Source organism: Lytechinus variegatus, chromosome 1 (assembly GCF_018143015.1).
Source record: "Lytechinus variegatus isolate NC3 chromosome 1, Lvar_3.0, whole genome shotgun sequence".
NCBI classification, from domain to species: domain Eukaryota; kingdom Metazoa; phylum Echinodermata; class Echinoidea; order Temnopleuroida; family Toxopneustidae; genus Lytechinus; species Lytechinus variegatus.
Genome location: NC_054740.1, coordinates 81900415 through 81927926, shown reverse-complemented (window position 1 = coordinate 81927926; position 27512 = coordinate 81900415). Strand labels below are relative to the sequence as shown.

The following is a 27512-nucleotide window of genomic DNA, read 5'->3' as shown; positions in this document are numbered from 1 at the left end:
GTCAACCACGAAAAAATCAATACAAGCTGCCTTGTTTTTTATTACGTTAGTTATTCTATTTTCTTTCTAAAAGATGAGTATGGTAGTGTTATGCCATTTGGTTCGACATGCTATTATTGTCATTGGTGATAAAGTATTAATTTAAAGTAATTTAGAAGAAGTTTGAAAATAGTATATTTGGTTTATTGGTGTACATAAAATTCAAAGAATATCTATATATTGATTAAATACCGCAAAGTTATTTCTTTTTATAATTTGTTCTGCTTGGTTCTTTTAGTTATTTTAATGACTATGTATATTAATGATACTTCACAGCTTAAGCCTTTTCGTTTTTTGTTTGTGTTGTTCCTAAATTTTGTAAATAGAATTTTATCTCTAAGTACGTATTGAGTCTGTAGAAATAATCTTTTATATAGAAACTACGTGGACTTTTACTTAGGTACATGTAGTTGTGTATAGATGGGTTCACATAACAGGGAGTAATAAAAGTCAAGTTGTCATATTTTGGAGTTCATCATCCTCTATGCGTTAACATGTATATCTCAGCTAAATTTTTGGTTAATAATATGTCCGCTATTCCGTAACGACTTTCCACTGTTTGTAGCGTATGTCGTCGCCACTTAGGGAATGTTGAGATTGTTATAATTCACTAAATGCACATTATTAGAATATATAATGTCTTTATTGAGATCATGTGTGCATTCCGCGATTTCAAAATGTGTATGTTTGTATCGATTTTATACAAGATAACATGTTGAAATGGAAACCCCAATAAATGTTTTATTTCTTAAATGATAAAGTGTTTCAGGTGTTTATTTGCAAAAATGTAAATGTAGTGATACTTTTATTAAAGAAAATATAGAAACAATAATGTATACAAATTTTACGTTACATTTATTTTCCAAAAGAATATACATTACTTTTTGTATACCATTGTTTCCTTTACACATAATTCTATATAGGAATCATAAACATTAATTCATGAAGAGGAATTTTAGACGAGAGTAATGGTCTTTGTTTTCAAACTTGTCATTTTTTATTTTTTGTACAATGATCAGGAAATTCTGAGGGAACGATGAAACTATTTGAATTTTACACGATGTCAAGCACAAAAAGCCATTTATTAACATATAGAAAACAACACGCGTTTGCTGTATTTATTTAAACATTGGATTATCATGATGATGATACAATTATTCTTTTTTATCTTTGCAAAAAATGATGGAAGGGTCAATTCATTAGAAAGGCTTTTGCGTTAAATGTCTTTGGAGACTTATCACATTCACTTTAAGACAACCAAAAATGTAAAAGAAATCGTTGAAAAAACGGAAAGTCACACACACACAAAAAAACAGAAATCGTAGTTCAAGTCGGATATACATACACACTTAAAGTGTTGGGCAACATACAGTCCACTGTGTTGGGTAATGTATGTTGGTAAATAAATATATATATTCTGGGCAATTATCAAATTGAGCAAGTTATTACTCAATTATCAGATTTTATTAACAAATTTGGGCAGATTTTAACCAATAGTTGTGTGGACAGTATGTTGTCCAGGGTTGGTTAAAAATTTGGCATTTTTTTGCCCAAATATTTCAAGAGTGTATAAATATAGTACTTGCGTTTAAAATACATTACCATCATTATTTGTGGTATGTGACTGACTCAGCATTGGTGAACTCATTGCCTTATAGTATCAGCATAAGATTATGGGAGGAAGTGAGATTAAAAGCGTTAATTAAAACAGCCCTTTCTCACTGGTTCATGATTAACACCCTCCTCTACTAGACTAGCTAACAGGAAAAGATGGGAGAATAGTTGTGTTTATGGTTCATTCTAACACATAAGTTGTTTTCATTAAAAGTTTAAAAATGCAGTAAACAACAAAAAAATATCATGACATAAGAAGTCCTAATATTTCCCCTTCCGTGATTTATGGAAATTAATTCAAAAGGCTTTATTTAATCTTTAGAGGAATGAAAAATAAATTCACCGAATCAATCAAAATTGCAAGACGAACGATTGACTGTCTGACATGCACCTACCTAATTGCAACAGTGAGACAGTCCACACCTGTGTATGTGTTGATTAATTTGTAAATCATGACGAGTGAAAAATAATAAATTGAAGACCAACCAGTAGAAACAGCCAATAATCTAAAACAACCTTAAAACACATTTTATTCGATTTACTGAAGTGTACTATTGTATATTTATTATTGATAGATTTGAAAACATTAAAATGACATTTAAATATAAAAAATAAACACAAACAAGAACGTTTTCATCGTGATTTCGCCAACTGCAAATAAAACGAGAACTGAAATTATTTCGGTCTAACAGTATATATGATTATGTTTTATTATTTTTGTCTAACAATTTCAACAATTCCACTACATTATTTTATTCAACTGAGAACTTTGAATATCAATGAAATCAATTTACATGCATTAGACAACCAAACCACCCAACCCCCGTCTCGTAGATAGAAATGTGAGGAAAGCACATCATCACATACATCCATACAAACGCACCCCCCACACACACACACTCTTACCCCGTTTAACTACACACACATGAGCAGGCACACCCTCACAAACTCTTTCATCTACCCTCATTCATATCGTGCATCATCTATTCAATCAGACACACACAGTCACATGAACAAGCGTGAACGCATTTAATCACACACCCATACACACACACACCCACACGCATAATCGCCGTTTTAGTCTTTGTAACAGACCTGACCCCACGTATTATGTAATCAATACCTTAAAACTGCAGAAACGCACTATTCCTCATCTGAGATGAAGTTATTTTCAATACGTTTATTTTGTGGCTACAATGTACTGTCTTGAGGTGTATATAAGAAATGAATGGAACCATTTTTAAATATTGACTATTACAGGATTCGGCGCCTCATAGATTCTAAGTCATTATAATTTCAAATTTTAATTTATTCTAAATGATGGAAGGAACTATGTCAGACTTTATGTCTGATGAATTGATATGTAACAATAATGGTAGAGATATTCGTAAATGTAGAATAATCATTAGTATTTTCATAAATCACTTTCAAGATTAGAGAGTCTTTTCCCAAAATAATATGAGCGTATCCATAAGGGGGTAAGGAAGCTCAACCTGACGATAGCTTGGTTTCAATAAATGCAGGAAAAAAAAAAGATTGCTAATATATGATCGATCAAAATCCATACACAATAGGAGAGTAGTGCATTATTGAAATTTGGAATTTGTGACGTCATGTGCGAGCAGCCGCCCAATATGTAATGTAATATACATTTCCATTTTCATAATGTTTAAAATACATTTCTTATAGAAGCGTGTATGAAATCCTTTCATATTTAAAGAAAATGGCATTCAGCATGGTATATGCTAATTATATATACATTAAGGTCAGAATTATGGCTCATAAAATCAAAACTATAAAAAAACATATCTCCGTTGTTGTGTGAATGATTTTTGCCACACTTATACAATTTCTTTTTCTTATTTTCTTATGCTTTAATTAAAGCCAACAATTCGTCATGCTGGACTTCCCCCTTTATATTTTCCATGTATCAAACACTTAATTTCGAAATTAAATGCGTAATTTACCAGCAGGCGGTGATAGCAAATTACGTTAATTACAGTCATTTGGAAGCTCCCCCTCTCTACTTTGCATATAACTCGTTAATTTACACAAAGGGTGCCCCTCCTGTTAAGCAAGCTCCTTGACATTTAAGTACATTGAGGCTGTATAGCTATATTTCACAAAAGTATAATAGAAGAATTACACTCTCACATCCAACGCATGTCTCCGCAACGGGAAGTAAAGATTATCATGGCTACACCCTCGTCACCCATGTAGGCCCACAGCCAACCACTAGAAGGGCTTACTGCTATGGCCGGTAAACCTGTAGGAAGGGGTGATGTGGAGGAGAGGGAAAGAAGTTGAGGGGGGGGGAGGGGGTGACGTTGCCTGAATTAAAGCTTTTGATCCAATGTTTGAATCAGTCAATGGTGTTTGAGAGGGTTGGTTCTCAGCATCGTTATGACAACATACTTGAAAGTGACTGCAAAATTTCAACTTACAACAGCATATAACATATTTTTTTCTTATTTCAGCAGTTTTAATATCATTTTATACCTACTCCCGGCTGACCCCTTCGCTCTTCATGCATATGTACATTTTAGCATTTGTTTACTCAAACTATGTAATGTTAATGGGTGGTAAATATCTGTGTTAACTGACACTTATGTTTGGTTTATTAATTTATGCATGGCAGTGAGCAATACTATTGTTTCCATATTACTTTATCGTACAAAAGGCATTAAAGGAACAGTGTACGAATAACTATATAGATACATTATTTTAATACCTTTAATAAAGAATAAAAAAACCGGGACATGGTCGCATCACTAATACAAGCAAGGTATCATGATATCCATATAAAGTACTAAAAGAGTTTCTAAAGTCAAAATATAAACTAATTTGATTTCTTTTGTCTAACTGCATTTCATTAAGATATGAGGGGAAGGTGCATTTTCAAAGAAACCCTTTTGTAGGCCTACTTTCCTCCCTCTTATATAAAACGGGAGACCTATAAAAAAACGAAATAAAATGTGAGAAAAATAGGGGGAGACAGACAAGGAGAAAGAGAGCGAAAACTTATGGTGACAAAGACGAGGTAAATTAAGGGAAAGGGAAAGAGAGGATGACGCATTGTATAGAGTACGTGTGAGGGATCGGATAGAGAGGAAGGGGGATCGAGGGATTCAGAAGAGAAACAAAAGGACAGAAGTATAAATGAAGAGAAGAATGTGTGCAAGTGCGCGTGTGTGTGGTAAGTGTGTGAGGGAGAAAGAGGATGTAGAAGACAGTGGTGAGGTGATAAGGAAGGGGGGGGGGTGGGAGGAGCAACGAGGCCAGGACCAAGAGGTATAATTGTCAACAGAATCATGGAAATACAATCAGGTTTAATTAAAGTAGACGTAGCTGAATAAAAAAAGTGAAAATAATTATGTTTGAGATATGAAATATAATATATCATTGTAATCTCTGTAGTAGCGGAAGAAATTATAGATGTGGGAGCGTCGTGGTGCAGCCGCTCTAAATTTGGCAATACGTCTGTCCACATTTTGCCAGTCTCAACCCAGGTGTTAAATCGGTACCCGTTAGGATGCATATGTCTATGTTGTATGCCTTGGAATTGAGTCTTTGAAGCCTTGTTGGGATGCTCCCCAGGGAGTGAAGAAATTGCATATATTGTTTGCAGGCATGCCAGGATCAGATGGCCGGGATGATAATATTTGAAATGTAAAGTGCTAATTATTATTTCATCAAAATTCGAAATAAGGGTGAAATATGATCATGCTACGTTTCTCTTTAAAGGTCAAGTCCACCCCGAAAATTGTTGATTTGAATCGATAGAGAAAAATCAAACAAACATAACGCTGCAAATTTCATCGAAATCGGATGCAAAATAAGAAAGTTATGACATTTTTAAGTTTCGCTTATTTTTCACCAAACAGTTAAATGCGCAACTCAGTGATATGCAAATGAGAAAGTCGATGATGCCCGTCACTCACTATTTCTTTTGTTCTTATTGTTTGAATAATACAACATTTCAGTTTTTACAAATTTGACAAGAAGGACCAACTTAACTTAACCATAAACTGTTAAAACAATGGTAATTCCACATATTCAGGGAGAAATGAAACCTTCTTTCACTTGAAAAGGAAGAGAAAATTAAAATATTTCATATTTCATATAATAAAATACAAAAGAAATCGTGAGTGGGTGACGTCATCAGTCTGCCAATTTGCATACCGACCTGGATGTGCATATAACTGTTTCATGAAATTAATCGAAACTTTAAAATGTCATAACTTTCTTATTGTACATCCGATTTTGATGAAATTTTCTGTGTTTTGCTTGTTGGATTTTTCTCCCTTTTTTTCTAATCAACTTTTTGTTGGGATGGACTTGTCCTTTAAGTTTTTCCATTGTGATCTTAAATTAATCATTGTACGAGAGGGGTAGAGGGTGAGAGAGTAAGAGCTAGATATGATGAGATTGTGTATAGGGCAGGCGTCTCGGTACTTCATCCGCATGCAATGCATTTTAGACAAGCGAGAGTAAAGATCACTTGACTTTAATTGATTATAATTCATTAAAAAATAGACAAAATGTTAATATATCAAAATATGAATGATAGAAATCATGCTACGTTCACGCTCTTTCATAAAAAAGGTCTTTGGAGATTCCCACATGGTGCGCTAGTGACCTTTGGTAAGACATATTATCAGGTCCCTCGGAGAGGATTTTAACACTTCAGTCCTCTTGTAGCTTGCTTACAAGCACTCATGCTTTCTTTATAGTAATCAGGTAAAAAAAAATCATTACCCTTTTTTAAATTTAACTTATCCACAATGCAGTTCCTGCTCTTCTCGCAGTGTAGTGGCCGAAATTGTGGCTAGTCTTATCTCAGACCATTTAACTTTTTGTTTGATCTGGTCAACTTGAGTACCCGATTAACGAATCTAGTTTTGTTGTACTGTTCATTGTGACTAATATCGGAGTATTAAAGCGAAATCTATCAAGGGATTGACTTTTGGTGAATTTTTTTTTTGATGAGCTATGATTTAACACGTTAATGAATGGAGGTCTGAATTACTCATGTGTGCCCTATAATGTACGTTTGGGTGTTTGTGGGTGTGTGTGCGTGCGTGCGAAAGGAGGTCGTTTATTACTCAATCTCGAAGCCAGCAGATTACAACTTGTCGCCCTCTTTGTTTAAACGGAATCGAGGACCGGCGTCATGATATGTTGACAAGGGGGAGGGCAAGATGGTCAAAAAATAAAATTATAAATTGTTTTTAAATTGATCAATAAGAACAGGGCTATACGACAAGGACCCCTTTTTGCTAGTCTTAATTCCTCTTTCATTCCCTTCCGTTTTTAGTTTCTTCCTCGTTATGTCTACGTCGTTTTACCACTGTATCTGTTATCTATTTCCTTTTCAATTTTGTGTTCATTAAAATTTGTTGATTGCTTTTAATTTCGGAGGCTTAATGTATTTTATGATTTTGGTTTCTCAAATTAGCTTTTGTAACAATCTTTTTTGGGGAGGATCCCTTGATACTTGTTTCTATGTTATTCTGGCGCAAATATTTTTAGTATTCATTTATTCCGGATGATAACGGTGTTTTCTATATAGACTGAGAAAGACAATTGGTAATAAATCATAATCTAATCAAATCCTATCATGAAATCAGGAAGATGTTTTTGTTGAACAGTTGCAAATCCAATAATTTTCTAAAGAAATACACAAATCATTACCTCAAAAAGAGGAAGACAATGTTGAATTGTTTGGATAAGAATAAGGTTACTTTCTCTACCAAAGGAAGTAGGCTATTATTGTTTTTTTATTTGTTTAATATGGTTTTATTTTTTAATGTTTACTACGTGATCATTCAGTCTCCAGAAATGTCTTTAATCAAATATTGTTTCTACGTACTCCTTTTCCCTTGCCCTCCTCTCTATCACACACACACACACATACTCTCTCTCTCTTTCTTTTATCCCTCATCACTCACACACCAAAACAAGCTAACATACTCGCATTAATCTGCACGTCACACATCCTCCATTTCAAAACACACACAAACACACACACGCACTTTTTTCGAATGTATATAGGTATACTTATTACTGTTTTATATACATATACATTTTCTTGTCAGTCCAACACGCACATACGCCCACTCACCCACAACTTCTCGTTATATCAGTTTTGAGACTGCCCCCCCCCCCCCCTCTTGTGCTCTCTATCTCTCTTCTCACCCTTCTCTATTTTTCTCTTTGGTTCTTAGAGTACAAGGTAAAATATCACATGCACAGGAACCCTATAAATAGGATTCCTATCAGCTTGAAGCCTATTTTTAAAGTAACCTCTACAGCAAGATACTGTCCCGCCTGTGACTTGCTTTAAAAGCAGTGCATTGACGGGACGCAAAATGGAGATTGCGGTCTACGTAGGAAGTAGGATAAAATGCGATTTTCCTGAACACATCATATATGGATCATCATTAGTTTATTGTATTTTCTATGGTGATCAACGATTTCATATAATCGCCTTCTTCGATAAAAAGAAGCCGTGATTATTTTTTACATTAATCTTTTTTCTTTAATTTTTATTGATATTATTCCACTGAATATAAAATAAATTGATAACCGGTTAATCGAGTTTGAATTCAAAGTTTTGAGTGTGGTTTGTAGCAAATGTGTAAACTGACAAAGCGTCACAATATTATATATCGTATAATTTGTGATCTGTCATAACGGGGAATATTCTGAAGGATTAGAAATAAAATATGCCTATGTCATTTAATCAACCCATGTGAAGTAATGGAATTTACATTTCAAAAACAATCTTCTCAAATTATCAGAGGTACTTATATTAGAAGAATTTCAGTTTTAAAAATAAAAGTTTCTTTTTTAAAACCTTAGTAGCTTCTCATGCTTTCTTTGTTGTTGTTTTGATATGTTTTGATATTTCGATTGTTTTTGTTTGGTGAAGTCACTGAAATAAAAATCACTTGTCAAGTATCTTATCTTTCATCCGAAGTGAATCTATTAAATTTTTAAAGAAATTTTATTTTTAATACACATTCTTTTATGTGTTCATCTGGTAAGGTTCATACAAGTTTGAATAGAATGTTTTGAGTGTAGGCAGCAAGTGTGTATTCTGACAAAGCATCACAATATCATATATTACACAATTTGTGATCTGTCATAACGGGAATTATTCTGAAGGATTAGAATAAAATATTTAGTCAAACAAGGATTCATCATTTCAGCTGTCTAAGAATATTTGCATCAAATCAGTGGAGATATATAACTATGACGCACGCGTTTAGAGAGTATAATCCCATGTTTCTGAAAAACTATCAAAACCTTTGTCAATCCCTATTTTTATCAAGTATTATCGTCAGTTTTTATAGTTACAGTAAGCATGTTAATTGCTATCAAAGTGAAACAGGAGAAAATTGTTTGTAAAAAAAAGTGCCGCCGAGTAGAAAGTCCCAAATAAAAATGATGGCGTGGCTTGTTTTACCCTAAGACTATCATGGCTAACCTATTTTTGTGATAAAGGAATTTGCTTTTTTTACAGTATTCTGCTGATTAAATCGTTTTTTTTTAATTACGTCAATGCACACATTCATCAGGGAAGTATGTGTATCAATTTTTATTTCATTATATGAAGTAATGTTGCCAACATGGACGTACTGGTGATGGTGGTGATGACGAGAAAGGGGTTTGGGTACTGATTGGAAGAGCTTTGTAAAATGTTCATGTCGGTGTGTAACGCTTGGTCTACGCATTCATGGCATTAGACCCTTCGAAACTTTCGGACAGTTGATTCAATTTCAAACTATAAACAGTCGTGTATAATTTATGGCGAATGATACTCTCAGGTATATATCAAGCCAGAGTTGGATACATGCAGTATGGAGGGGAGAAAGAGGTTCTATTCTAGTCTTACTAAAAATAAATTAGAACTTAAAGTAATTCAAATGTCTGTCCAATATGACATCTATTCCAATTAGACTGGACCGGTTTAATATTGTAGAGGAATCAATTAGATGTAATGATGTTACAATCTTGCCTCGTCTTCAGCTAGTCTATATAGAGAACAATGTTAAAGTTATAAGGAAAAGAGAACCCGTGAAAGTGTACCCAAAGGAAGTGAGTAATAGAAGCAACGTATCTACCGCGGGAAATAGTTTTATTACTCAGTGCACGTCGCCATGGCAGCAAAGAGTATGGGTCTGATAGAGCAGGGGGTAGAGGGAAAGGGAAGGGGAAGGAGAGAGGGGTAATCAAATGGTGCACTTTAAAGTCATATAGGAATCAAGGAACTAATGTAGCTTTTGCAAGCGCAGTCGCCCTACTTTAAGTACCAGTGTCATAAGCGTGTTGTAGGACTTAAAATTGCGTAATGTTATCAGATGATTATGCGACACCATGTCTTCGATCTTTGCGCTATTTATTTTTATTTTCCACTTTTATTTGGTAAAGCTAAATTATCTATTCCAGATAGTGATTCCAAAAATTGTTCACAAATTCTCTAGATTATGGCATGTGGTAGAGTCAACCTGAATTGCGAAAAATTATCACTCCCTAAACGATTATCAAGTACATAATTATCATTTGAAAATGATAACAGTACAACTTTTTTATATTACAATTCATCTTTGTAATTGTTTTTAATCTTCACCTTATATTCTAAAGAGAAATTTCTTGAAATATTTGTTTTCTTTACTGTTATGAACTTGGGTTGAAAGAGTGCATATATGTTTGCTCTCAATAGAAATGATCTACAATTTGAGTCTATATTTCATGTTCAAATAGTCAGAAAAATGAAATATGTGCATTCCTTTAATAAAATGTTCCATGATTGAAATCTGTGGAGGCCTTATTGAGAATCATCCTCATCCGATTTATCACTTTGTCCTTGCAGACATGTGTTCATGCATATAGATTATTCGTCGAGGGCAACACCATATATCGTCTACGGGACTATGACACAGCCAAGCAGCATATCCTATATATTAAAATCTTCGATTACGTCCGAACTTTTCAAAAATAATTATATATCAATGCCACTATTGGGGTATGATAACTGTAATGATTAGAGAAATTCACGGTCAATATTTATTCTAAATGACAAGCTTAATCGGAGGTATAAAAACTTTCAAAATATTTTTTGTACCGAAATAGAGGGTTATCTAATTTTAGTAACATCAACGCTAATTTGCATATCTGCGTAAAAGATGTCTTTATAAAACAAGGAATATACACGTAATGTGCAGCCTTAAATAAATTTTGAATAGGGAAAATTTGCGAAAATTTGGAAACGAGAGATCAAAGCAACCAAGCTAATTACGAGGACTTTATTTTTAAGTACAAAAAGTTCATCAAAAGATCTTGTTCATATTTCGGGTTATGTTTTTTTTTATATTACTTTTGATATGAATTCAAAGTTTCTAGCAAAAGATCTATTTTGGGTTATGTTTTTCAATATTACTTTTTGCTATAAATTAGTTAGGATTTAAATATTTCGGGGTGGGGTACATTATTCAAGCAGGGTGGCAATTTCTCATGAACGGCTTATGTTAGGAACATGATGATTGGTTGAATCTTGAATGTTAGCAGGAGGTTACGAGTTAAAGAGAATAATCAAAATGTGATGAATATTATCACTCGATCGGAATGACTTTTCCTTTTACCCCCTTGATTATCATCGTGTTCGTGGACTTTGACGTCACAATGATGTGCAAATTCATCTCGCGGGTATGAGGAAACTAAAGGAAGCAAATTGACCTTTCAAAAAATTATAGAACATTCATTTTTCTTTTTAATATATTGCACACAAAAGTAGACATACATTTACAAACTTGTATTTTTACAAAACTATTTGCAAGAAAGATTTTTTTCTGTCAAAGAAAAACTGGATGAACAAATCTCATTAATTATTCTAGAATAACTTATGGTTACTAAATACACAGAAATATGCATCTTTCAGTTAGCATTGTTCAAATATAATTCAATAAAATGGCAAAGCTTCATAAAATATGTTTCACACATTGATATTTTCATGTAAACTATTCAGAAAATGACAATTCACTGAATAGTTTACATCATTTTCAAAATAAGAGATTTAGCAATAACATATCCGTCCTAAAGGACGACATAAATCATCTAATTTCCTAAAGTGCACTCTAAAAAGAAATGTTAACTAAACACTTAAAAGGTTGTAGGAGTGACAACGTTTTCTTAATGCCATTTTCTAAATGTTGCATTTACCACTTTGAATGGTTCTACCCAACACTTAAAATGTTGGATTCAGCTTTATACAAAGTTGGATGTAACTCCAATTTGTCACTCCTCCAACCTTTCAAATGTTGATTTAACATTCGAATTCTTAGAGTGTGGCAAGTTCTTTGACATGATTGGGTATCCATATCAGATGTAAATGTCCATTTTGAAAATAAATTATTTACTTAAACCCTAATATAAAGATCTATAGAATGATAACATCGCAACAACAAAATAAATCACATTCTTAAACTTTCACACGCACGCGCATACTCTCTTTGCACTGAAAATTATTACTTTTTACAATTAAATTCCTTTTTTTTCAAACCATAACCATATCGAGCATGGTACAAACTCGTATCTCTTGTCCCGGTTCTGAAATAATGCAAATTCGTTTTTTATCGTATTTCAAGTATATACGAATGGGTTCTATATTTCCGAAGCATCGTTTTGTGGTATACTTGTGAACCCAAACTCCAGGTTGAACTCGGTTCTAAGTCCAGACCTATTCCACAATGATATGGAATGCCAGGATTCATCTAAATTATTCAGGATCAATGATATTGTATCATGAAATTCATTATATATTCGTACAGTTTTATATCTTCTTTCATTGCAAAACACCCCCTTTTTTACTGCAGAACAGTTGGTGAAGAAAGCACCAGGCACTCAGTAACAATGGCATGAGTCAAGCTAACTCGAGACAGAGGGTAAACCAACAAACGTGTTAAGGAACTTTGTCTGATGTATAAGCAGATTTTATTATTTAAAAAAAATGGGTATTTCATCATCATCATCATGATCACAAAAATATCTATGTATTTATTCAAATTGAATCCTTACTATATTTAAGGAAAATTAAATAATATTCCTGACAATCTCGATAAATCAAACATTTTGGTCCCGTGATAAAATTCCATGACATCTGATATTTTGTTGAGATTAGTGGCTTTTCATCTGTCATTTTAGTATTATAGTCGGCTGCGGTATAGATCAGTGTTTCCTCTTGAACCTGGAAGGCAAAAAAGAGAGAAAAATCAGATTAGTCGCAATTATCATCGAATTATTATCAAACTCTAAAACTTTTAGTAGGCCCTATTGCAAATAGTCACTGATTACAAATGGGATAGTTCCATTGAAAGAAGAGAATGAAGAAAATTTGGAGTGGTAACAAATAATAAATTTCAATTTTATTTTGCAGTTAATTCACGGAAAGCATGGAAAGAGGGAGAGATAAATACATGATGACAATGCATGCTGATGTGATTTCCAGTTGTCGATCACGGACGATTTTACCTATGAGTGAATTATGTTCTAAGTAAAATATGTGCTTAGTCAGTAACATGAGGAAATATTATTTAGCAAAAGAAAGGATCACCAGTCATACGTAACTTAGCAACCGTTTTATGAAACGACACCCGAGGTGTCTTGAGAGATTTGAGAGAAGTGACGTTTATTACTAAAGAGCTCCCAGGGAAAATACTTTAGGAACGATCTCAACCCATCTGTGAGTGTTATTCTCAAATCACTTGAAAGAGGCCCCATACAAGTAAAACAATCATGTAAGTGACTTTTAATGTAATTTTCTACCCGATAAACTAATTAAATTGAAATATAATCATTTAGAGAAAAGGTAATTTAACTGAATTCCATTTCTTACCTGTAGACGATAGCCAGGAGTATAACCAACATCACAATGAAGACTACTGTTACCGGGGCAACAGCTGCCAGGATCAGAAGACCTAAGGTGTAACAATCTATGCATACCAAGAAGATGGGAAAATAAAGGTAAAATGGTATCATTTCAAAGTATTTTCCATAAAAGCAGTTTCGGTCAATAATGATGGAATATCAAATGAAGAGGGAATGGCTCGCTATTGATACGAACACTTCTGTTCTCGGAAATAAATGAAAAATACTTGTCTGCTAAAAGTAATTTAAAGTTCTGTTTTTCTTGTTGTTATGGGGTCACACTTAATGTTTCTTAATGGTTTCTTAATACAGTATATGGGTTTATTGACTGCAGTTGCTAAATTGATTTTAAGAAATCATTAATGTCTCAATATTTCATATTGGCCTATAGAAGATTTCTTATACATCAGAGACTTTCTTTTCACAAGGTAATCATTCTTTAATTAAACCAACCCATCAATCTTCATAAATCTGTTCTTGTAGTCATGTAAGACATTATATGTTATAATAAATCATATCGTTAAAGATGCTAAGTAACTTGTTTGATATTGAATTTCAAAGGGTTAAAAAGAAATTATGTTAGTTGGAAAAGTGGACAAAGTTCCTCTGAAAAGAGGAGTAGCACTTACTTTCAGGCGGTGGAATCATTCCGGGTCCCATAGGGTTGAAGGGTAACATCGGAACGAACGGTTGTCCAGGGTTGGCGAATGGGTTGTTGGGACTCACGGGATTCAGAGGATTGTTGTTAAAACCTGGTTGAGTCTGGGCCGCCCCGGCGTTAGGGTCGATGGGTAACCCGGGTATGATGGGTATGTTGGGGGGAAGGGCTTTACCCCCGGTGAAGAAGTTCCCTGGTAGGAAGGCACCCGGTTGCCCCCCTGCCGAGAATCCAGGGAACATGCCCATTCCTACACCGAAGCCACCCATACCGGGGTTCATTCCTACCCCCGGTCGGATCGGTTGGTTACCTCCCATACCCGGTACGGTGCTGGGTATAAGACCCGGTTGGATGGGAGGAATGGGTGGAGGACACTGGAATTCCTCGATTAATCCTGGGTGTGCAAAAATAGAAATTATAAATTAAAATTCATTCAAGCAACCACGAAATTGAAGATTTTAAAAGTATTTGTACAATATGAAATTAAAATGGGAATTTGAATTTTTCAAAGGCATTGCGGATTTTCGAAGTTGCTATCATTCCAAAGGCACGAGTAGTTCCATGACATATAGAGTGGAAATGATACTCAACAGTACCAGTGTTTTTGAAATATGCTGCTCCAGTTGATGCTGCTGATGATGAAGATGCCCGTGATGGGAAGAATGATTGTGAAATTTGATTGATGATGATGATGGCATTAGTAATGAAAGCGGTGGTAAATTGTGCATGTTGTTGATGAATAATGATGATGTTGCCCTTGTCTATGTGGATGTAGGTGCTGGTAACGATATTGATGAAGTTCATCGTTATGACGAACGTGATGACGGTGATACTTGATGTTGTGGAAATGATCTGATAATGCTGATGTTGATGATGAAGTTGCTGCTTTTTTATGATGATTATGATGTTCGTGTTGATGGCGAGAATGATGATGATGATGATGATGATGATGTTGATGGTCATGATGGTAGTTATGACAGATTCGTTATCGTTTGGTCTATAAAGCTGTGGCTGATGATCTCATGACGAGAGTGATAATATACAATGCCCATGATGGCTATGGCATCCGATCAGAGGAGGGAATTTCAAAACTACGACCTTTAAAAGAAATGAATAACGTCGTTTTCTTATCGCTCGTCATGTCTGCACACCTACAATTCTTTTGTTGAAAATTCAATATTCCCTTTAGACAGAGTCCAATCGGTGTACCGTTTAACACACAAAACAAATAAAACAACAAACAAATAAAATGGACTAAGAAAATCTTTGAAAGTCACGACGTACCTGTCATTGGGTCTGTTCTTGAACACAGCAATGTTCTGAGGTTGTAACCGATCGGGTATCCATACCCAGAGCCTTGAGATACACCATGACAGATAGCAGTGAAACGTGACATTACAGATGGGTTGTGTAACGTGTGAGGAACATTCTGAATCTTCATGTTTCGATCTGCTGTATACCTACAACATAGAAACACATCGGAAGAGAAATAATGATATAGTTCAACAGTACCTACAAAGTCCTGTTGATAGGGGCACTTACACTGAAATATTTCCGGTTTATTTCATTTTTGTCTATATATAAACACTACGCTCTATTCTTATTTTTTTAAATTGCGTTTGAGTGCGACAACAGAGTAATGTTTGGTTTGTCAATGCACGACTCCTTCCAATAAGTAAAATCTTAATTTATCATTGACAAAATTGGAATCATTGACAATTGGGAACCATATTGTTGGAATAAAAAAAGAACAAACAAGTGGAGCGCCTCTGGCAGTCTTGCCTGCATTGAATATTCAACAGAGCAGCAGTGATGACTCAAAAAACGACTATAGAATAATTATTCACAAAACACCATTCATATGATAATAAAATAGGCCTACTATGTTCATTGACCCTTAACGGCATTTGACCTTGATCGTGTGACCGAAGACTTGTGCAAGACGATCAGTGATACTTGATTACCCTTATTATGTCCGCAATTCATGAACTAGATCGATAAACTTGTGATGGCAATTCAACAAATACCCCCAACATTGCCAGAGTTCATTGACCTTGGTCATGTGACCTGAAAGTCACGTAGGATGTTAACAGATACCTGATTACACTTATGCCCAAGTTTCATGAATTAAACGATCCGTATACTTTCAAAGTTATAACATTTCAAAAATATAACCTTGGTTAAAATTTCGTTTTGATTCCTCCAACATAATCTAAGTTCATTGACCCTAAATGGCATTTGTCATATGACCTGAAACTCACAAAGGATGTTCAGTGATACTTGATTACTCTTATGCCCAAGTTTCATGAACCATATCCACAAACATTTAAAGATATGATGGAAATCAACAAATTCCCTCAACATGGTCAAAGTTCATTGACCCTTAATGACATTTGACCTTGATCATGTGACCTGAAATTCAGACAGGATCTTTTGTAATGCTTGATCTGTTTTATGTCTAACTTTCATGAACAAGGCTTATATAGTTTTAAGTTATGATGATATTCAATAAATAATTTTTGGTTAAGATTTTAATGTTGATTCCCCCAATATGGTCTAAGTTCATTGACCATAAATGACATTTGACCTTGGTCATGTGACCTGAAACTCAGGCAGGATGTGTAGTATTACTTCATTACCTTTATGTCCAAGTCTCATGATCTAGACCCATATACTTTCTAAGTTGTGATGACATTTAAAAACTTAACCATAGGTTAAGATTGATGTTGACGCCGTCGCCGTCGGAAAAGCGGCGCCTATATAGTGTCACTATGCTATGCAGGCGAGACAAAAATGAATTATTCCACTCACCTTATTGTCTCTTCCATTTCGGGAAGATTTAATTCTGTGTTCATGATAAGAACGTTGTTCAAACTTATTGTATACAGATCTGCAGAAGTCACGGATACTGATAAAAAGTTAAAAAACATGTCTTGTCCAGACTGCGCCAAGGGTCCAAATGTAGTCATTCCTTCCATATACTGCTCTACAGGTGGCACGATGCTCATGAAAGGATCACCCCAGAAATTTACATCCATTCCTTTTCCATATTGCATCACTAAAAGGGGACGGTTGGATGTGATTGTGACTGGAAGCTGAGCATCTTGGTTGAACTCCCTGAAGGAACCCCTCTGACCGAGGGTATAGATAGTTCCCGCGAGGTGGACTTTGGTATTAGGACGTGCTGCGATCATACGGAAGACATATCCAGTCCTGTTGAGAAGGGGTAACACTGAGAAACGGGTACCAAGGGTCGAAATCGGAGGCAACATCTCGACCAAATGATCACACCTCTGCATGCTCCTGGGAACACGGGTACATGTGGCCCCAGAAACTACAGCCACAGGTTTGTCTGCAGTGATGTAAGTCCCAGTCAGATCATCGGGACATCTAAACTGTACCGACTGGGCTTCGCTCAGCTGGACGTTGATAATTTGCCCCGCATTGTACCACTGCCGAGCATGCAGAATCCTTTGTGAAGGAACCACCTGAATCCTTGTACCCTGCTGGGTCCCTGTTATCGTAAACACTGACCACTGACCAGTAACGATGTCGTACGAAGCGATCACGTATTCCTTTCCAACGGCATCGGTGGGAATCGCCACAAAGCCGTCGTTGGTCTTTGGCATGATGTTCGCAGCGTGGACTGTGATCTCAAGATTTGACGTGACGACAATAGTCCCATTTTGAGGACCACCTCCGTTAGCTGCTACGTTACCGGGAATACTAATTGTCTTCATCTGCCTTTGAGTCAAGGTGATCTCTCTTCGGAACTTGAAGCCAGGTATGTTGACCATAACACGAGCTATGCCAGGGTTTGAAGACCCGATCATAAGGGTCACCTTCGAAGGAATATTGAAGTTGCTTGGTATTGCGAACATGAACTTGGTTCCTCTCGTATCTGGTGATCCAAGATTGAATGCTGTGGAAATATAAATTGAAAAAATTTAGGAAAATCCCTTTATTGACATTGTGGAATTTATTAAAACGTTTCTTGTTCTGTGCTTTGAGACATTAGTCACGTGATTATAACAATTTTTATGTTAGACGCATTAATAGTGGTTGAAAGACTAGAGCGTTTGTCTCATGAAGAAAACGGGTTGTGGAGATTTCACGGTTTCGAATTCTCGACGAGGACGCTGTTTAGACGAGGACGGATTCTACAACATAGGATCTAGAAAAATCTATACGAAAATACCCGTCAAATCCAAATGAACAGCTGAGTGGACTTTGTCGAAAATTGGTGATCCAGGACAGCTGATCGCCAATCTTGAGCTGACGAGAAATTGCAAATATGTCGTTTGTCCAGAGTCCATGACGAAACTCACCGATTTTCCACTAAGACAGCTTTTTCATGGAGGGCTTTGGACAATAGATTTTCTATGTTGTAGAATCCGACCCCGTCGCGATTGCAAAAACCCCGAGCATGGTGGCTCAGTGGTAGAGCGTCCACCTCATGAACGGGTGGTCATGGGTTCGATCCTCGACCATGTCATACCAAAGACCTATAAAAATGGGACCTTCTGCCAAATTGTCAGGCGCTTAGCATTTAGATTGGAGAAAGGTAATAGTAACATATTAAGTTATGCAGGGCAGTTTCCTACAGCTGAAGTGGCTACCCTGGGTAAATAGAACGTTATTATTAATATTATTATAATATGTAATAATAATATAATATAATATTGTTATTATTATTATTATTACTACTACTACTACTATGTACATACAAATACAGGTAATGGCTCAAAGCGAAATAATATGCCCAATCATAACTGATATACAATCAATTTAATGGGAGTGTTTGCATATCACGTCAGTAATGTCATATTTTAAGGGAAAAAACACTTATCGAAAAACATTTATATGTTTCGTTTTTATACTCAATAAGCTGAGCTTATATTACTGATAAGTATTCCATATCTTTACAAATTATCAAAATGTTATGTGAGGAGGGAAAATAGTGTAATCATGCTAGATAAATACGATGAATATTCTTACGGAATAGCTAGAATAAGCAAAGAAAGGAAAGCAGAATGATGATGAAAATGCAATGTGGCATCCATGAAAACCTCTTAACGTATACATAGAAAGGAACATTATGAAATAATCCAATAATGATAGATGGAGAATGTCCTGATCGATATTAATAACTTGATTCATAAATGTTCAAATCATGTCACTCACATAACCATGGTTACCATTTTATCATCATGCACTCTATAAATTCCTGGAGTAGGAATTTTACGCTATATTATTTATTTTACCCATGTTGTTTTACAGTTATATGCCTTGTGTATATATGTTTATTATGCCATTTTTACTTTTAATTTGTTTTAATTTATTTAGTGTAATATCATCAGTAATATGTAATTTTGTTCGTGTATTGTATTTGCTTCATATAAATGTAATTTATTTATTGTATAAATCATTCTGTGTATACAAGCCCTGTTACAACCGATAATGTCGCAGCAACGCATACTGTCAGATTGCGACATTATGCCAAGAGCGTCCGACGCATAATGTCGCAGTCAACGCATAATGTCGTAGTTTTTCTAACGCATAATGTCACATGTCGAAACGCATAATGTCGTAGCAAAGTGTCAACGCATAATGTCACATGTCGCAACGCATAATGTCGCAGCGGTAGTTTCTTCAGGAATCGAGCTACAGATAACATAAAATATGCTTTCACTAAGTATTTTGAGACACGAGAAAGAGAATAAGTGATTTGGAAATCAGGATAACTCTTTGTATACCGGGATATTTATCGGTTTATTGCCATTTCGTCTACTGCCCTGGCTTTTCCCTACCATCGCACGGTCTGATATCATTTCGTCTACCATTAGTTATTCAACCATCAACATAGTCCAACAACCATTTCGTCTAATTACCATCTCGTCTAATAGCCAGTTGGTCTAATAGCAGTTTTGTTTGTTATCATTAAGTCTATTACCTTTTGATCTAATAGCTAATTGGTTTAATAAGCACTTGGTCTGCTCTCATTTTGTCAATGTTCCATTTGGTCTAACTTCAGTTCGTTCGCTATCACTCTGTCTAAACCCATTTCGGCTAATAATCATTTGGTATCGTTGCCATGGGTCCAATCACCGGTTCTAAGACAATTACCTCCTGGACAATCACCTTCCGGTCAACTACCCCCCCCTCCAGGACAATTACCCCTGAGGACAATTACCCCCTGAGTACAATCCCCCCCCCCCCCGATGACAAGTACGCTTCGAGGACAATTACCCCCCGGACAATTACCCCTGGAAAATTACCCCTGAGGACAATTAACCCCCGGACAATTACCCCTGAAGACAGGCAATGCGAGCGCGAAGCGTTACCGAAAATTTCATATACTGTAGTGACATAAAAACAAAGTCTTCCCCTAACCTTATTTTATTTACTCCTCTTATTTTCCTCTTTTTTTCCTTTTATCTTTCCCCTTCTTTTTTCTTTATTTCTCCCCTTGTTTTGCTCCTCCATTTTTTTCAGGGGACGGGGGGGGGGGGGGTGCACGTGCCCCTGGTCTTGTGCTACTATGACATAAAAATTATGATAGAATTTTTGGTTTCGTAAAGATTTGCAGATGGAGCTCACTTTTTACGGTTTCTTACTGCGTTCGTTTGATTCCAAGATACTCGAGAATGCTTTGAGTACTTCTTTCGTCAAACGTACGGCCGTCGTATGACTCTATGCACTCCCTTCGTCCAGGGGGTTATTGTCCCTGGGGGATGGTAAATGTTCCCGATGGTAATTGTCCTCGGGAGTAATTATCCTCAGGGGTAATTGTCCGGGGTAGTTGTCCGGGGATTTGTCCAGGGGGTCACTTTCCTCCGGGGGGGGGGGGTAATTGTCCGGGGATAATTGTCCTTGGGGGTAGTTGTCCGGAAGGTGATTGTCCGGGAAGTAATTATCCTAGAACTGGTGATTGGACCTATTGGTGATTGGACCCATGGCAACGATACCAAATGATTGTTAGCCGAAATGGGTTTAGACAAAGTGAAAGCGAACGAACTGAAGTTAGACCAAATAGAACATTGATGAAATCAGAGAAGACCAAATGGTTATTAGACCAATTGGTTATTAGTTCAAAAGGTAATAGACCTAATGATATTGGACAAAGTGGATATTGGACCAATTGAAAAAAAAATACAATTAGACTTAATGATAATAAACAAAACGGCTATTAGACCAACTGGCTATTAGACGAGATGGTAATTAGACGAAATGGTTGTTGGACTATGTTGATGGTTGAATAACTAATGGTAGACGAAATGATATCAGACCGTGCGATGGTAGGGAAAAGCCAGGGCAGTAGACGAAATGGCAATAAACCGATAAATATCCCGGTATAGAAAGAGTGATCCTGATTTCCAAATCACTTATTCTCTTTCTCGTGTCTCAAAATACTTAGTGAAAGCATATTTTATGTTATCTGTAGCTCGATTCCTGAAGAAACTACCGCTGCGACATTATGCGTTGCGACATGTGACATTATGCGTTAGAAAAACTACGACATTATGCGTTGACTGCGACATTATGCGTCGGACGCTCTTGGCATAATGTCGCAATCTGCGACATTATGCGTTGGTGCGACATTATCGGTTGTAACAAGCCCCATCTATAAAGTCAAATTGGCACTGAAAAGTCTACCCTGTTTTAAAATGAAACTGAACAAGTAAATAAACAAATTCCCCTTCAAAAGAGCATATGCAATTGTTCGTTAACAGTGTTCATGTGATGCTTATCTTATAACCATATTTTAAATCGTACGAGAGAAAAGGCGAAAAAATATTCGCTTAGAAGCGAATCAAAACTAATTCAGACTAAATAAATTGAGCAAACATGATTCTTGGTGTTACGGGAAGAATAAAAAGGAAGCAGGGAGTTAGTTAGGCCCTGATTGTAACGGTATACACTAACTCTAAATTCATATAGCACATAACACAAACTTTGTCGGAAAGTTCGTATAATTAGTTGTAATGAACATGTATTTCTTTTTCAGATATCATCTGTTGCCATGGGAACATAATTATGGTTGTCCGTTTCTATAGGATGGTGCATGAATGATGACTTTTTTAACGAACGAAGATAACCCTTTGTCAGCCCCTGTAAGTGAGGGCAGGCACAATCCTGATTACTTGGGTATAATTATTGAATTTAGCATTGTATTAGCGCAAGGATCCATTATCATTAGGCTTATATGTCATTCGTTCAAAGCTATTATGTATCCACTGAAGACAACATACATAGGAAAACACGTCACCTCCCCCCCAAAAAAAAAAAATGAAAAAAAAAAATGTGTGAATGAAATTATGATGCTAATGATAACAATGATTATGACAATAGAAATAATGATAAGAAGAAAGTCAATCATAATAATAGATAATTATAACGATAATGATAACAAAATAATAATAATGATAATAATAACGATAATAATAATAATGATAACATAATTATAATATGATTGTGATTATCATCGACATCAATAATGTGACTTTAAAAGATGTTTCTACCCTGAAATTTTTTAAACAAACAAAAATTATGAAAATGCAGAAACTCATGCTCCTCTCATCGAACATAAAATTCTTCTTAATTATTTCTTAAATATCAATATCAAAAGTGGGAACGATTTAAGTGAAAGAATTTAATATATCCGAAGATATAAGAACAAAATGATTATGTAGGAGATGGGCTAATGTAATGAAGTTAATATAAATAAATATCTATTATATTCGTGTATAATGATCTACGTTCTATTATTATTATCATACCTTTATTATCTAACAAATTTTGTTTATCATTCAAATCACAGACATCAAAGAATTTGATCAAAATATAGGCTGACAATAATATACAAGACAAGGTCATATTCGAATACAGTTAGGTATCAAACATGAACTTCCTGAAAATTTTGCAACTCAATATTCTATTTGATAATGATACTCTATTCAGTGCTTATCGCAGAATATAATCTACACAGGGTAAGAATACCCTTCCCTTTTGTAATCCTTGTTTTATACTGTATGAAACAAGACAATGATCTAGGCAAGTCACATGGTACATGTGCTCCCCCCTACCCCTTTGCCCAAGATTACACACTATTGCCATCCAATGATGAAAAATGTTTCCATGTAAGTCATTATTTGAAATACGATACTATTTCTAGCGAGGACTTTTTTTCATGGCGGTGAGAACCCCTTTTCAGTGCTTGTTAAAAAGCCCCTCAAAACGACAAAGCCTCTATGCCCCCCTCCCATTTATAAAAGGTCCACCCCTGGCAGTAACACATTCAGCTATATAGAAAGGAAAACGAATTATAGGGGCTTGAATTGAGCAGAGGGGAACTAATTTGCTCATGTATTTATCTAACTTGACAAATCGTCATAATTATGTATCTCTCTGGTCTTGTTATTTTCATATATAAAACGTAAATTAATTATAAACATGGCATATCAAAGGTGAGATTGACCTTAAAAAATTAACATGAACAAGCGGACAGTCATTTCCACTAGAACTAATACCGATGCAATACTGAAACCTTTTCCGACTGTGAACCATTGATCTACCCTATTTCAATCGCGCGTATGTTGCAACATACAGTAGTATAAAATGTTCAGTCGGTATAAAGGGAAAGCAAGTCCACTCCAACAAAAATTTGACTTGAATGAAAAGAGAATAATCCAACAAGCATAACACTGACAAATTAATTAAAATCGGATGTAATATAAGAAAGTTATGACGTTTTCAAATTGTGCTTAATTTCACAAAACAGTGATATGCACATCCTTGTCAGTATGCGAATGGGAAGACTGATGACGTCATCCACTCTATTTATTTTGTATTTCATTATATATAATATGATTTTTTTTTCTCGTTGTCAAGTGAAACAACGATTTATTCGTCCCTGAACATTTGGATTAAGCATTGTTTAATATATATGATTCAGTAAAGTTGGTCCTTATTGTCAAATCTGTAAAAAATGAATTATTGTATAATTCAAACAACAAAAAACAAAAGAAATAGTGAGTGAATGACATCACCAGTAACATTTGCATGTTACCGAGTTGTGCATATCACTGTTTTGTGAAAAATAAGCGAAACTTTAAAATGTCATAACTTTCTTATTTTACATCCGATTTTGATGAAATTTTCAGCGTTATACTAGTTAGAATTTTCTCTATTTATTAAAATCAGCATTTTTCTGGGGTGGACTTGACCTTTAAGTTTAATCCTGCGAACTCATGTCAACTTTTATTGACCTTAAACATTAATTACTAACTACTTGTGAGCGTCCGTTCTCACTAATATTGTATCCAATCCCATCGGAAATATGAATCATGAAAATCCACATAAAAGGAATAATATCAAATATGCAGAGTACATCAACTTGTATCTAATCAAATAAAGATGACCCTTTTGTGTTTCTGCTTTGTTTTTTCCTTCTACATCAATTACATTCTTTTGAAAATGCTTTAATTTTTTAGAGTTTAGGTGGCTTGATGTCGCTACTTTTACGTTTGTGTGGGTTTATTAATGTTCTTGGGGTAATGATGTTTCGAAAAGGAAGAGCCATCCTGCAATGAGATTGAGATTGTGGCAAATTCTTAATTTGCAGTAATGAATTAATCCGGGGAATATATGGGATGTCATAAATACAACAACAAGAAACATTTTCACTGCCAACCACCCTTACCCCATCCCGGGCCCCATCCCCTCCCCCTTGGATCTGAAATGAAGAGAGTTCACAAATGAAGATGTGTTCTAGTAAAATATGACAAGACTAAATAGACAACTAGAACTGTAATAAGAGTTGCGTCCAGTTGACCCGATCATCTAGTCGCTTTAAATGATCTGTTTTAGAGTGTATTTTCTTCTCTTTAATAATGTTTAAGATTCAAAATTAAAGGCATATTTCAATATAAGTATGCATGGTAGGTCTATAGGGTTACGAAGGTTTGGTAATTCTCAATTTCACGCATACACATACTGTACGGTCGAAGCTTGGCAATTACAGATAAGCACTCCTAAATCTGCTTCAATTGCTGTCACGGCTATATAGGATCCATAGTTCATCCAATATGGCGGGGAAAGATAGTTGTTATTTAAAAAGGAAATAGGCCTACTCAGTCTGAATATGCACTCATTCTGTAACAACTTTTTGATCCAATTCGTCTACCTAAATTGTGTTGGTATTTGAACATGGATATAAGTTGTTCAATATGAATTTGTTTCTCGTTAAACTGTATCTCCTTAAAGTTAAGTCCACCCCAAACAAAAGGTGATTTTAATCAAAAGAGAAAAATCTAAAAAGCATAACACTGAAAATTTCATCAAAATCTAATGTAAAATAACTAAGTTATGACATTTTGAAGTTTCGTTTAATTTCACAAAACAGTTAAATGCACATATCGGTTAGTATGCAAATGAGGAGACTATTGACGTCAACCACTTACTATTTCTTTTGTATTTTGTTATATGAAAGATTACCTCCTCCATGAACATGTGAAAATAGCATTGTTTAATACTACATGGTTCGGTCAAGTTGGTCCTTATTGTCAAAAAAAAAATAGTGAGTGAAGTACATCATCGATTGTCTCATTTGCATGTCACTGAGTTGTGCATATCACTGTTTTGTGAAAAATAAGCGAAACTTTAAAATGTCAAAACTTTAAAATGTCATAACTTTCTTATTTTACATCCGATTTTGATGAAATTTTCAGCATTATATTAGTTTGATTCAGGAGTGTGAGAGTTCAGATTTTTATCTGATTTCAGATTTTTGTTTTGTTTTGTTTTTCAGCTTAATTTCAGCCTATTATTGGCTTTCCTCTGTACAAAAAGTATAGGAGCTTTTTCTATTTCAGATTTTTTCAACACTCTTCATCTTTTTTTCAGATCTTTTTATTTGTGACCGCTCACAGCCCTGGTTTGATTTTTCTTTATTTATTCAGTTCAACATTTTTCTGTGGTGGACATGACCTTTAAAAAGCACCCACTTTTGTACTATTAAAAAGGGAATACATACTTAATTCGGTAGGGCTTATGGGTATGTTGACGCTCGTAATGTTTAGACTTTTTAGAGATATGATGGATTCTGACAGATAAACTGGGGACGTGCCGAGGCTCAAATTGCAATGGATGGCAATAAACTTCTAGCGCATTTTAATGATAAATTGATGTCTCTTTAGTTTTATTGCAAATGAATTTTAAATTTTAGGTTCGATCGCTTCATTCTATTGCTATTTTCGTTCTTTTTCCACAAAAAAAAAAATCAAAATGATCCCTGTACACACCTTTGTTCAAGATTAGTTTCATTGCTATTGTAAGAAATAAAATTATGTCCTCATACATCTACACAAAACTTTTATTTTGTACTAGGTGCGATGACTGCAGCAGATTTTTGTACTAAAAATGTTGACAAAATTATTCGTTATGATTTTCAAATAGATAAAACGCGCTCGGCTTCAGCTCGGTCATTTCACTCTCTCGCTTTCGTATTTTCTAGAAATTTAAGCACCTCGCCCATCCTGCCTGCGATCAGATTTTTATGTAGTGCAGCCAAGGTTGTGCCCCTCCTCCACGAGTTGATCTATACCACTGTCAATGGGTCAATACTAAATAGAAGTCAGGTCACTTTTCGGGGGGAAAAAAATCTGGTTTCCCTCTTACCAACCCTCTAGTTGATGTTAGGCTAATCCTACAGTCCCACGTACCGGTTTTCCTGTCAAGCCGATCGGATAAGGAGCGACAAGGGACTTTGAAATTATCTCTTTATTTATAGCATCAGACGACGACCACAGAACTGATTCATCTAAGCAGATGACAGCTACGTTGCGGATATAAATCATTTTTAAGGAATGAATTTATGGGATGGTTGCTACAATGGTCTTGACTGATTGCAAAGTCCAGACAAACAAGATTAAACGCCTGTCAGAATTGGTCAAAATCCAGAGGATCCCATTGTTTATGTCATTTAAACAGAATTGTAAGGATCTACTTGGCTTTAATTCTTGTTTTATCGGTCAGGTGCTGTAATGGGCTAGATATATACGGTGATGTGTTTGATCACGTGCAATTATCGTACATGGAGGGGCAGGGGTCATCCCATGGAACGGAGGTCGAGGCATACGTAACGTCATTCGAGAATTGAAAGGCAACCTGCTAAAGTGGATCATCCCCTACCCCATCCCCTTAGATTTATCAAATAATCATTGGAAAAGAAAAAAATAATAATTTGGATGCCCTACATCATATTGTCTGAAAT

At 35.3% G+C, this 27512-nt stretch overlaps 1 protein-coding gene across 1 annotated transcript in view; it reads right to left on the bottom strand.

Moving 5' to 3' along the window:
• Window positions 1-11406: 11406 nt before the first annotated feature.
• LOC121425019 overlaps window positions 11407-27512 on the bottom strand; it is a 20499-nt gene continuing 4393 nt past the window's right edge. Inside the window, exons 2-6 of the mRNA XM_041620955.1 lie at window positions 17051-18161; window positions 15524-15699; window positions 14211-14633; window positions 13550-13646; window positions 11407-12901 (exon numbers count right to left, since the gene is read on the bottom strand). Of these exons, the coding sequence (XP_041476889.1) occupies window positions 12883-12901; window positions 13550-13646; window positions 14211-14633; window positions 15524-15699; window positions 17051-18161 (1826 nt within the window). The 3' untranslated portion in view covers window positions 11407-12882. The remainder of the gene's footprint in view (window positions 12902-13549; window positions 13647-14210; window positions 14634-15523; window positions 15700-17050; window positions 18162-27512) is intronic.